Source organism: Heloderma suspectum, chromosome 5 (assembly GCF_057233095.1).
Source record: "Heloderma suspectum isolate Gila_16-S chromosome 5, 16-S_ref, whole genome shotgun sequence".
Taxonomy (NCBI): Eukaryota; Metazoa; Chordata; class Lepidosauria; order Squamata; family Helodermatidae; genus Heloderma; species Heloderma suspectum.
The window spans coordinates 112,153,002-112,167,132 of NC_139462.1; the positions used below are offsets into that span (position 1 = coordinate 112,153,002).

The window sequence follows — 14,131 nt, forward strand, 5'->3', positions numbered from 1 at the left end:
GTGTTATATTCCGTTATAACCAAGCATTTGAAAGAATGGGGTTTTGTGTGTGTTACATGATGGCTGTCTTCCATGAAGTAGCGTTGTTTTTAACGTTTCTGTAGAGTTTAAACATAAAGTACTTTTAATACTTTGCTTTTGAGTTAATTTGGTTAAATTTTATCTATATTCCTTTGTTGAGAATTTTATATAGCCTGCCTTGTTAGAGTGTACTATAGCCAGTTTCCTTAGTATCTCTATAAATGGCAGATCTTTTGCTCTCTTATGTAAGGTACTTCTTTTGCATATGAATTTACAGCTTTTCGTGGCTTTTATTAATGTTGTCTGTATGTGCCAAACTATTGGCTAACAAAGTCACAAACCCTGAATGATCTGTCATAGATGTAGACTTTATTTGAACAGTAACTATGTCTGAAAGAAATATTTATCTTCGGTAGTTGAAGACGTGGGCTAAGTGCATTATTTTAACACTTTTATTATTGTAGATATTGATGGCTATCCTACTGGGTCATTTTAATGTATATTTAAATTGCTTCTTCCATGCTTTCCCCAGCTGCCCTTGCTTCTTAATAGTGGAAGTGAAATACAATTGCAGTTGCTAATACATGTTTCTTTAACTCTTGTTTCTTTCCCCCCCTACTTATGTTTGATTGAAGTGTCTTGAATGAGTGATCTGTCTATCTTTGCCATGAGTGATGCATTTATTTAATATAAATAATAAACTGAACACATTTCCCCCCTATAGATCCCTCAGTGGTGTGTTGACTATATGCGGTCACTGCCAGGGCCAAAGAGAGGTGTTGCATGTACCCAGCCCAGGAGAGTTGCTGCAATGAGTGTAGCCCAGCGAGTTGCTGATGAAATGGATGTGATGTTAGGCCAAGAAGTTGGTTACTCTATTCGATTTGAAGACTGCAGTAGTGCAAAAACTATTCTAAAGTAAGTATTGACTGCTGTCTTTCCCCAAAATCAGTAACCTCCTCCATTTGAAAGTCATTTGTGCGTGCGTGCGTGTGTGATTTTGGAAATGGCCTGCTTGGTAATTATATTACAGGGGGAAATCTCAATCTGGGATGAGCTTTAGGCATTCATGTTTCTTTCTCCCTCAGTGCATGGCAGAAGTAACAACTGAACTGCACTGTACATTTATTTGAGCTTGGTATCTCCCTGACAACCTAAACTGTTTCTGGAAAGAATAGATGTGTTTGACTGGATGGTTTGGGAGATAGATTTGAATATATATAGTATATCCCAAGCTGCTGTCTTTCTTCCTCGGTTAATGGGGAGGAACATTTGAATGTCCAAGGCTCATAATGGGTAGAAGTTTTTCCCTGGAATGTAGTATGTACAGACCCCTGGAGAGGAAACTTTCTCTTTCAAACTATAACTTGCTGGTTACTATACCTTGTTTTCTTTTTTCATTGCAGCAGTCTCCCTCTTAGGACAAGAGATTATTAAACTGATAGGGCCAGTAAAAAGTATCCTTGCAAATACAATCCAGAAGTATAAGAACCTTTTCCTTCTGTAGCCCAGGAGTTTTTAGGGAGTGCCTTAAGAAAAGTAACTATACAAAGTTGACTGGGTCTGATCTTGTCTTGTGCAATGAGGGAGTTTGAGGCAGAACTGTTATTGATACCCTTTAGTGTAGGACAGCCTTCCCCAACCTGGTGCCTTTCAGATGCTTTGGACTTCCAACTACCATCAGCACCTGTCAGCATGGCCAGTGATCAGGAATGCTGAGAGATATGGCCCAAAATACCTGGAGGGCACCAGGCTGGGGAAGGCTGACGTAGGGCATTGCTAATAGGGTAATATGTTAAAAATGGAGTACGTACTGGACTGAAGATATAATTATTTTGTTTGAATCTGAAGAATTACTTGAGCTCATCAGTTGAATATTCCAAAATTATGCTACTAAGGTGAAGGGCTTAGTTGTCCTTAAGGATGCATTTGTTTCTAGGAGCACCATAAGGCACAGTAATATGGATTCATTTTATACAGATTTGAGCTCCCATCCTTGAATATCTAAGCTGCTGCTAAGTTATTTTTAGTTGGGTACAGATACTAGAGTATAAAATAATTCACTGCTTCAGTTGTGAGGAGTGCATATATGTTTCAAAAATGACTTTTCCTTCTTGAAAATTCACATAAAGGTTGTTTTCCTCTTTCCTTTACTCTGCTTCCATACCGTTTGGAAGAGAAAAGATGTGTTCAGAATGCATGTGTGCTGTTGTATCCTTGTGTGAATACAAAACATCTCACGCAAAGCGTGTCTGCGACAAGCAACGTACTAAAATATCCTGGGTGTAGGGGATATAAAAAGGAATGAGGCTAGAGGAGTAACTCCCAAACAGAGCACTGTGAGAGAACTGCTAGATTACTGTCACAAATTAATTAAATATACCTTTGAGACCAAAGTACCTATCCACAGAGGAGGTTGCTTGTTGTATCTCTGTATCATTCACTGCTTTGGCCCAGAACAGTGACACTTGCAGCAACACAGTGAACTGGTTCAGACAACATGACAGCCCACCATGTATTCATTTACCCATGGGGGCTGACATGTTGTGCTGGGCACCTGTGGGTGCCTTTTTTTCATGGCGCCCGACTTGCTGTCGGTTGTCGTGCCATGCAAACCCAGGCAGCAGGGGTTGTTTGAGGGTTAGATAACCCTCAAATAACTTTAAAACAAGCCATGGGCTAGGTTTCTGTAAGAGTTATTAATTAACTCTTACATGCTCTGAAAGCAAACCTTTCGTGAAGTGTGGCTCAAATTTTCATTTTTGAAGGAAGTGTGGCTTGGCTATTAGCATTATAGGAAGCACTGACCCAGTTTGTTTTAATAGCTATAAGGCAGAGCTTCAAGGAAATTACACAACTTGAAAAGATACTAAGGAATTGAGGTAATTCTCTAGCACCTTTAGAAAGCAGTTCTGTGGCCCCTAGATGGTGTCTGAGGGGCCATATGGTATAGTGAATCTCCTCCAAGGCTGGAGACAGAGCTCCAACCTCAGAGCTCCACCTCTGCAGGCCCCTGCCAGCCACCACAGAGAGCTCTGCGGCAGCTTCCTCTCCTAAGGGGTGTGTGCTGGTGGCAGGGAGGGGAGAGGCCATAGACCCATTGGATCCAACGGCCTCCCTGTCCCTGGCAGCAAAAGAGAGTTAGATGGGCTCTGAGGCTCATCTAATGAAAAATGGCTGTTTGGAGGACGGAGAGGTAAAAATAGCCTCTGCCATTCCTCCTGCACTGCAAGACACTGGCAGAGCATTGATTACTCAGAGTGCTCCAGCATCTGGGCTTCCGTCCTGTAGGATTGCTCCCTTAGTTGGTGAAATTGGTGTGCATATCCATCCTGTACATATGGCTGTGATAAGAAGGGATCTGGGTTGTATTTGTCTTATAGCGCTTTCAAAGAAACGAGAAGACTGGGAAGGGCATTGTGCTTCCCATAACAACTGGACATGTTTTGCTGGGAAGCACATCTTGTATATTGAACTCCTTCATTAACTGATAACTAGAACCATCAAGTGTGCAAAGAGTGACACTAATGGCAAAAACATTGAACTGTGTAAAGTTTAATATTTAAACTTCAAAAGGAAACGGAAGAAAGTTAGGAACATTCTTTGAATGAAGTAAGAGAAGACGCAAAACACTGTATCTGGAATTAAAATATTGGTTCCTTATTCAGGTACATGACTGATGGTATGTTACTGCGTGAAGCTATGAATGACCCTTTGTTGGAACGTTATGGAGTAATAATTCTTGACGAAGCCCATGAAAGAACATTGGCTACCGATATTTTGATGGGAGTTCTAAAAGAGGTTGTAAGGCAAAGATCTGATTTAAAGGTCAGTGCTATATATCATATGTAGAATGTCACAAAATGCATTTGTAGAACATGTTCCCAATACTGATTGCTTTTCACACTGTTAATAAGGTTTAAATTTTGTATGTGTGGCTGAAATGTTTCATACTGGAAACTTTGTATTTCACAAAATAGCTTAGGTTTGTAATCTTATAGCATCTTCTTCCTCCCCAGTGGTTACTGCATTAACACATAAACATAATGATCTGGCATGTGTTTATTTGGAAGCAAGTCCCATTGAGTGCCGTGAGACTTGCTCCCAGGTATGTGTGCATAAGATTGTAACCTTAGCAAAAGAAAACATGACAATGACCTGGTTCGCATGTTGTGAATAACCCATGGCTTGTTAACCATGGGTTGATCATAATGAAGTGGGAGTGAATGTGCTGGCTTCTGCCTGCTCCTGCTGAGTTAACTAACCCTGACTTGTTTGTTGTCACATCTGAATCTGGAAGTGGGGGTTGTTAAGGGAGGAACAACCCAGACTTGTGACCCAAGAACAAACTGTGGGTTACAAGTCCGGGTTGTTCTTCCCCCAGCATTCTCCGATTTGGGTTTCAGCATCACAATAAACAACCCAGGGATGTTGTGTAACTCAGTGAGAGTGGTTGGTTGGGAGCCAGCACATTTGTTTCACAGGATTTGTGAAACCCTGGGTAGCTGTGACATGCGAACGGACCATCGTGACTGTCAGATTTCCCCTTTAAATTGCATTTTGGTGTACTGGAGAATTAGTGTGTTGTCTTCAGCTTCCAAATAATGCTATGTTTTTTTCTTTCTTTTACGTTGTAGGTTATAGTCATGAGTGCTACTCTAGATGCTGGCAAGTTTCAAATTTATTTTGATAACTGTCCTCTCCTCACTATCCCTGGCCGTACACATCCTGTAGAGATCTTTTATACTCCAGAACCAGAGAGGGATTACCTTGAGGCAGCTATTCGTACAGTAATCCAGATTCATATGTGTGAAGAGGAGGAAGGAGATCTTCTACTTTTTCTTACTGGTCAAGAGGTATTTTTCACATGATTCTTTTTCATATGAATTGTAGCAACACATACATGAAAGGTTTTTGTAGTGTGTTCAGAAGTATTTTCTGTTATGAGTTGCTAATTGTTTATTTTTCAACTGTGGCTTAGTTTCATTAAGAAAAATAGATTCTGAGTGGATGACAGTTGAAATATAGTATATCAATGAATAGTAGCAAAAATGTAGGCTAAGAATAATAAAGCCTACATCTTGTAAAGAATGTGCTTTCTAGCTAAGCTTAAGTTGGGCCCAATCTCTCTCAGAGTTTTCTGTATCTTTATTTAAAAGATTTTTTATCTTGTCTTTGAACCCAAAGGTTTTTAAGCCAGTAAAAAGTTAAAGCTAGTTAAAATTCAAAACATTAACATTACAATAAACACTAAAATTATACTAAAACAGCATAGTAGCACAGCAACAACAATAAATGCAGAAGACTGAAGAACAGTAAAAGCAGAAGACAGTACAGTAAAACACCATCAGTTTTAAACTCAGGAGAACAGGACTGCTAGACTTTAGGTGCAAGGTATAAAAACAAACAGACAAACAAAAAACAAATTGGAATCTGCCAAGTGTCCCTGGGGAGAGAATTCCACAGCAGGGCTACCTCAGTAGAAAAGGCCTATCTGCAGTTATGAACTGTCTAGCATCAAATTGCGCCCCTGGAGTAGAGTTTCTCAAGACCTTAAGGTATGAACTTTCTCTCACAGAAGAAGATGGACCTTCAGATACTCTGAAGCCATATAGACCTCTGTAGGTCAAGATCTGCACCCTAAATTGTGTCTAGAAACAAATAGGGAGTCGGTGGTTTTCTTTAAAAACCTGGTAAAATTTTAGCCAGTTCCAGTTGTTGAATTAGAGGGAGTTTCTTAGACTTCAAGAGCAGACCACTGACATATACTGAGTCAGACCGTTGGTCCTTCTAGCTCAGTCCAGGAATGGGCAACATGTGTCCTTCCACATGTTGTTGAGTTACAACTCTCTCCATCCCTTGTCATTGGCCATGCTGGCTAGGGCTGATGGAAATTGGAGGGTCACATGTTGCCCATCCCTGGCTACACTGGCAACAGCCCTCCGGGTTTTCAGAAAGGAGTCTTTCCTGGCTCTACCTGAAGATGTCAGGGATTGAACCTGGGAACATTTGCAAGCAATGTATGTGCTCTACCACCAAGCTATAGCCCTTCCCTCTCTGTCCAGGAGGGTCTGCAACTGGCACACCTATCTAAGCTTGTGAAAGGTACTTTGTCTCTTAAGGTCTCCATTGTTAAACCTGGATCTAATAGCACCCTGAAGCGTCAAACTTGATTCTTTAAGGGGAAGTGCAATTCTGTCAAAAACAGATAGAATACCACCTCTAGGTCCATTCATACCTCCATCTTGTCTCATTGAACTTCAGCCCATTACTGACTCCAACTTCTGCTATTTCTCTACCATGACACCACACCTAAAAGTCCTGAACAACCTCTTCCATGTAGATGTTCCATAGTATGGGAGACAACATTATTTTATTTGGTAGGTCATTAGTTTGCCCAAGTGTATGAATTTTGTATAACTGTCACATCTGGCTTTTGCTGTTCCCTAGAACTTGGAATTTGATTAGGAGTTTATATTTGTTTTAAATTATTTTATTTGAAACAGTTGAAAGTACAGAAATACATTGAAGGTCTATGAACCAAATAATTTTACAACCAGTCTAGATGAAGAGATCCCAGTTTCTTTAAAAGTTTCTGATTTTCTGATTGCTTTCTCTAAACTTTACTGGATTTACAATTTGATCATAAAGCTATTAAACCAAACTCCTAACTGTGGCCTCTCAATCTTGTCCAGTTACCTTTGCCCTAGCCTCTATATGCAAATTATTCACTAATCCTTGACTTTTCAGGTATTATCCTCTGTATAGCCCAAAAGCAATCACAGAGGACATGTAGGTAAAGCAAATGATGTTATGCTCTGAATGGTTCTGATGATTTATTTCCAGAAGTCCTGAACTTTCCAACAGCTAACCATATATGCCAATAATTTGCATTAGGCTCTGAGGAGCACCAGTATGAATCTGGAATAGCAGTACTGCTTGTATTTTGAGAACAGCTTTAACATGATTTTCTCTCAGACTTGTGGATATAGTGGTGTATGACCCAGTTCTCATGTAACGGTGGCAAATAGTGGGTTAATTAACCTACCGTTAGTTGTTAAGTAAACTGGGTTGTTTAACCCATGATTAACCCATAGTGTCTGGGTTCAGACAACATGGAGCAACCTGTGATCAGCCTGATGGGAGGTTGCATATACAAAATGATAGCGGCACATCATGGGTTAATTAACCCAGGATTTGCTGCTGTTATGTGCCAATGGGCCTAGATCTTATTCCAGATGGTATTCCTTCTGAAATAGTGATTTCCACATATTTCCTGTTATGCATTCCTCACCATCTAATGCTGGATTGAAGTATTTTAAATTGTTGTATACCGCCTTGATGGCTTTTTAGCAAATAAGGTGGTATATAGATGATGATGATGATAATAATTTGTCAGTTTCAGGAGGGTACAATAAAAATGGCTCCCAATTTACCCAGGGAGGGTGGATGTTAACGATTTTTGGAAAGGACGATACCATTCAATAATTAATAATTAATATTATTATTAATAATTAATTATTAATAATAATTCAATAGATAACCAAGGGTTCTCCTTTTAAAACACACACACAGCTTTTCTATTACTTGAAGCAAAACGTCCAACAGTGTAGCATCATTCCCAGTTCAGGAGGGAAAAGATGGCAGCCCCCCTTGGCCAGTTGGTCCACCCATCTTTTTTCCTGTACATTGTCCCTGGAAATGATGCTACAGCATGATCTAGCATTGGTCCTTTTTGGGATACTCTGCTGTTAGGAATGAATAATGCCAGGCTATGCTCAGGTAGCTCCACAATCGTTTCTAGTAGTAGCATAGCTTTTGGGGTGTGTGTGTGTGTGTGTGTATATGTGTGTGTGTGTGTGTGTGTGTGTGTGTTTTAAAGTGAGAAAGAGAAACCATTGGACACCTTGGGCAGTATCCAACACTGCTGCTCCACTTATGCTATTGATGTACCCCAAGGAACCTCTGATACGCCAATAGCATAAGCTAGCATGATGGGTTTCCAGGGAAACCTGTCATGTCAGCTTATGCTATTGGTGTACCACTAGAGGTCCCTTATGCTAGCAGTACATCAATAATGTAAGCAGAGTTGCAGTGGTGAATACTGTCCCTTGTCCTGAATGGGTAGCCCCCCACGCTCCTATCTTTCTGTAACAATAAATTCTAACGTTTTGAGAGTAGCCCTTTAACAGCCACCGGAATTTTCTCATAGAATCATAGAGTTGGAAGGAGCTGTTTAGGCTATCAACTCTGTCCCCCTGCACAATGAAGGAATCCAGTTTAAGCATCCCTGACAGATGGCTATCCAGTCTCTCTGCTTGAATACCTCCAGCAACAGAGAGCCCACTATATCCCTAGACGCTTAGTTCCATTGTCTGACTGCTCTGAATGTTAGGACATTTTTCCTGATATTCAACTGAAATCTGTCTTCCTGTATCTTAAATCCATTATTTTATGTCCTACAGTCTTGGATGATAAAGAACAATTTACAGCCCCCTTCTATGTGTGACAACCCTTTAGGTCCTTCTGCAAAAGGGAGAAGTTCCCAGTTCATTTTGTTTCATCACCTACTCTAGAAATTATTTAATTTGAAAGTACTGGAATATGCATAGTCTCCTTTCCCACTCATTGACAAATATTGTCATATTGTAGGGTGCTCTATTAAGAAGGAAGGAAGCCCTTTCTTTTACTAAACCATGCTTTTCCCATATTTGAAAATTACCAGGAGACAATTCAATTTAGATTTTGAATTAACCAAGCAAAAAAAGACACTAGAGGGGAATTATCAGAAGAGTGTTTTCTCAACTTTTTCCTTAGCTATAACGACAAACTTTAACTATATTACATTTCTCTTCATATGTAACTTCCAGATTTACTTTTCCTATCTTGAAAGGGCCCATAATGAGATTCCTACTTCCTCTTCTAACATATAACACCAATATCTGAAGAATTCATAAGTCAGTATTCAGTAGCAACTATCTGTGCAGCAGGGCAGGAGGATAAAATTTGTTTGAAGAAAACCAAATGCTTTCTGCTTAGCAAAAATATATTTAATCCCCATCCAGAGCCTTGGAATATTAATGAAAAAAACCTGTTAGCTTCATTGTGGCAAGGCTTGTCTGATTCAGTGAGTGCTTGTGGATAGAAGTGAATGTGCTGAGGTATTCCTCCCCTACAGCTTTCATTAACTTAGGTTCTTACTACATGCTGGCACATCTGAGTTGGGAGCAGTCACCAATGTCTTTAGTTATTTGATTCAGCGGTATGGTTCCCCCAGTTAAAGAAGCTACACTCTTGTCTGGCTGGACACATGAAACAGTATTTCAGTTGCTCTTTCCATGTGCAGTGAGCTGTATGACTTTCTGTATTCTATTCATACAAAAGAAGGCTAAAGAGATCAAGACCTAGTCTGGGGTATGGAACTCCCATATCTTTCTCATTCCAGGAATGTTATTGAATGGTGGCTCTTAAATTCCTTGCAGAATCTAGTCCTGCTTTCCAGCATAGAGGGATAAGATGTAAAAGGTTGTTTCTGGGACTTGCATTCAGTACTAGTACTTCTTTCATTTGTATACTATCACCTTATGCCAGGTGAGGCATGCCTACCGATGTAGTTGTTGAAGAAACTCTCGATCCTCGTGCAGCCATTTCTTTTAGCTTAGGAGGTTCTGCTCAACTTAATATTGAAAGAAAGAAGGAATGAGTGTGTTACAAATGCTGTAATTCAGTGTGAGCCTGCAGTAGCTTTTAATGTCCTATAGTTACTTGAGAGCCAATGGACCAGACTTTCCTAGGGCCATGGTTTGGAACAATACGTGTAAACATGCTGGTCTGGTATGGCTAAGAACCAACACCCCTATTTCCTGGATCAAATGGAGATTTACCTAAGCTCAGTTAGCTAAGTGACTGTAGGAAATAACTTTCAGGGCCAATGGACTATGTTCTATTGCTAATGATTCATAGTGCAATTTGGGGGTACAAGAAAATACGTTGAATCTGTATAATCTGATTTTAAAAAATTAACATACAGAATTGCCCTTACATTCTACTAATAACAAGAAAAGCTTGTAACTACTGCTCTTCCTATGTAACAAAAATAGTTTTTCCACTTCAAAAATGTAAATGTACAATTGCCTCATTAGTCAAACACTTTAAGTGTAAGTGTGTGTGTGTGAGTGGGGTAAGTATTACATACACAGTTTAAAATAAAATATGTAACATCTTATTTTTATGTGACTAGTAGTCAGGCAAGAAAAATCCTACACAAACTTCTACGGAAAAAGCAGGACCTGAGGAATCAGTCCTTTTGTATAGAAAATGAACTGGCCGTTCAGCCTATGTGCTGCTCTTTGATGTAAACCGCAAGAGAGATGGAAATATTGCTAATATTTCTTCAATCCCTTTAAATTGCCTACCAAATGACTTGCTCTCCGTACTGCACCCTTGTGTACTCATTACAACCAGACACATAAGCAAACCATTTCAGATGTCTGAATGTTCAGTTGCATCTTCAAATTTTTAACTTGCCGATGAAGCCCCTATACTCTTCACATAGTAGCCCTAAATATGGTGGAACTAATGTATTCTAACACTTAACTAATGTATTCTGCTGCAGCTCAAAACAAAAGGCATTTGATAAGTGGATTGAAGTGTCTATGGTAACCTTAGCAGTATTTCCATTCTTGATGGAGCTGAAGCTAAGGAATTTTATATGCACTACATGATAATTCTCCATAAGTTTTGTGATCGATTTAGGGCTCAGATGGGACTAATTATCATTTATGAAGGTACCGTCTAATCCATATATTCTTAATCATTACCTTATGGTGAATAATTTTCCTTTATAGATATTCTCTTACCTTATGGTTGCTATGTGGGAGGACACTTGAAAAGTTTCTGAATTAAAATTTGGCTGCTTCTGCACTCCTAATACAGTTGTACTGTGCATTCCAACGAAAAGACACAACACCACAAGAGGAAGAGACAGGAAGGCATTGTTAGATACCATGTAGCTGCTGCAAGACTGCACATGCTCTGTGTTGCTAAGAAATCTTTTCAGTCAAGTCATTATTAATTTGCTGATTCTTAGATTGCAACAGCCACATGGCAGATTGCTTGAAGGACTCCTGTGTGGCAGCCATAAAATGAAACTGTTCACTGTCATGAATTTCCCACACTGGTGGTGTGGGAAGAAATGCAATATAGACATTCAGAGACTTCAGAGAAATTGGCTGTTCAGCATTGGTGGTTGTCTCATGGACATCCTGAAAGACCATCACAGAATACTGGTAGTCAGCAGTCTAGGAATTGCTATTCTAGTGTCACTAGGGTTCTTTTCTTTTTCTTTTTAATTTTTTTTTATTTGCAACACAGTAATAACCACAACAAACAATCAAAGAAACAGCCAAAAAATCATATTATGAAACTTACCAATAAACAGTAATAATTACCTATAGGGAAAAGGAAAGAAAAAAGAAAACACAAGGAGGGGAAGAATAAAGGTTAATGTTTCCATTTCAGATATATATGTTAATATAAGCAGTTCATATCTCTAAATAAGCACCCTATGACTTTGACAGTTGTAGGAGATATGCACAGACAAGCAGTAAGATGGCAAGAGCAGTAAGACCTTCAGTTCATTGAGTAATCGGTGGTGGGTGTTTCCCTTCCAGGCTTGAAGTATAAGTCTCTTTGCAACTGTAAAGACTCTCACTATCCACTTCTGCTGTCCATCTGTTAATCCCTACATCATAGGGATATAGTTTAAAAGTGCATGTACATCCGCTATTATAGCAGATTTTTCAAGAACAAAACTTATACAAGCAATGACATCCAACCAAAAAGAAGGCACTGCATACCCACATCATATACCTCAATGAGGCATTGTCCTCATTACATTAGCCAACTTCTTCTTAGCAAGACTTTGTGGTGCCCAGTATACCCAAAACATCAATTTTTGTTGAATCAGTCTCAATTTTATATCTACAGAAATAGTACATTTGGAAGCTAAGGCAACTTTCCATTGATTTATCTGTATAGAGCATTCCAGTTCCTTATTCCATTCATCTCTGACCTAGTTTCACTAGGTATGTTAGATTCTCGTCAGGGGCTTCTGAGGCAATGCTTTGTACCAGGATATATGTACCCAGATGTATGCTTGAAGTGTCAGTTCTGAAAGGCTGCATGTCTTTTCCATCTTTTCCGTTTAAAATATGTGGGTACAGTCCTTTGTTTCCATACATTTTAAAGGGCCAAGCAGCAAATATGTGTATTTTATACGATAAGTTGCTCTTGATTGGCAGTAAAATACTCTGCTCTGGCAGATTGTGCCAAAGCTCTCCTAGTGAGAAAGTCTTACATAGTCCTTTCCTACTGTACTTTGCAGCTGCCTTTTCTTCATTTAAAAAAAAAATCCCCAATCCACCCATCCCATATAGTTGCCATTACCCACTTCAAAAGTTGGAATGTTTGGACCACTTTAGAATGTATGTTCACTGTGTGCAAAATACTTTAAGGCTGGAAATAGATTTACATTGCTTAGGAAACAGCATCAGACGTCTTATATAACAAGTGCCTGGGTATTTCTCCGTGTTGCATTCCATAATTATCATAGTTTAAGTATCCAGGAAATGGAAATTCTGTAGGAGCTGGTCAACTGAGTGGAAGTACAGACACTGCTCAAAGTGGCACACAGGAAGGAAAGGCAGCTGAGCAAATACTTTCCTTCCATTCTCCTTAGGGAGCCAACACTTCAGTTCATTGGTGTGCCCAGAAGAAACAAAAGAGTCTGTCACTGTTGCTTAGCAACCTTTCTTGGATTCTCAGAGAGCCCTCTATAGTTGCTTTGGTAGCCCTGTTTTCCACTCTCCGTGGTGGAAGAAAGCTCCTTGTTCTTAGTCACACTTGCTATTCTAACAGCAGTTTTGCTCTTTTCTGTAGCAGAGATGGCAGGGCCCAACCCTGTCAGTAATTGAGGTGGCTTGCTGTGACCTCTATTTTTGTTTCCAAGCAGCTTCCAAAGCTATCCGGATAAGTTAGGTATCCAGACAAGCTAACTGTAGAATCTCTCTGATTCTAACACATACTTGGAGAACTGAACTGAAGTCATTCATTATTCATTATTCATATAGAAACTATCCCCCTCCCCATCTTGACACTTGTCATAGTCTGACTTTTATAAACCTACCACACTATATTCCATATTCTAAAACAGGAAGCGCAAGTCTTGGTATTCTGTCAGATGAATCTTCCAATTAAGTGCTCTTAAATTGACCGGGTTCGCATGTCACAACAACGCTGTGCTGTTTAAACCATAGGTTATTTGTGACCTCTGCTGACCGCTTGCAAATTCTACTTCATTTCCATTTTCGTAAACAACTCAGGTTTGTTGTTGGGTTAAAACTCTGGGTTGTTTCTCCCTCAGCAACCCAGAGCACTGAATTTGGACATCACAGAGCACGATGGGGCATTCCTGGGTTGTTTACCAAAGGGGAAATGAAGCGGAAGTGGCAAGCAGTCAGGAGGCAGCATGCTTGCTCACAAATAACATATAGTTTAAAGAAGCCACCATCATCATGATGTGTGAACTGGGTCACTGCCCTTGAGTTCCACAGTATCAGGCAGTGTAATCTTAAGCACTTGTCTGTGATGCCTTTGTACCACCATTGTCATATTTATGTGCGCTGTCATTATAACAGATGATATAGTACTTGACAAGCAGAGAGTAAAAGCAGCATGTATTGGAGTGCATAGTTATTGTTTCTGATTAGTAGCAAATTATAAAACTAATAAACTTAATGTGCTACTGGATAAATATGCTATGTTTATTTGTGGTCGTACTTTGGCCTGTTTTTGTCCGAACTTTTTAAGCAATTCAAAGATTCAAAATAACTAAATCATAGGTTTAAGCAGCCAATGTCTAATTTTTGTTTCTAATTTAATAGACCAGTAGGGGGCATGCTAACCCAGAGTGATAGAAGTATTTAACCTTTTTTACTTTGATATCACTTTGAAAGAAGACACTTAATAATAATAAAAAACCCTTTGGATTTCAAAAAGGTTTTCATGTCTTTCCTCCCCCTTTCAATACGCTCCTAAAAGACAGACCGGA

At 39.5% G+C, this 14,131-nt stretch overlaps 1 protein-coding gene across 3 annotated transcripts in view; it reads left to right on the forward strand.

Annotated features, from left to right (window-relative positions):
• DHX15 (DEAH-box helicase 15) overlaps positions 1 to 14,131 on the forward strand; it is a 56,699-nt gene that overhangs the window by 21,862 nt on the left and 20,706 nt on the right. For all 3 annotated transcript variants that reach the window (XR_014792189.1, XM_084857016.1, XM_084857015.1), the window contains 3 exons: positions 746 to 939; positions 3,690 to 3,849; positions 4,659 to 4,877. Coding sequence is in view for 2 of the 3 variants with exons in the window: in XM_084857016.1 (XP_084713142.1) it covers positions 746 to 939; positions 3,690 to 3,849; positions 4,659 to 4,877 (573 nt within the window). In the remaining variant the exon portion in view is untranslated. The remainder of the gene's footprint in view (positions 1 to 745; positions 940 to 3,689; positions 3,850 to 4,658; positions 4,878 to 14,131) is intronic.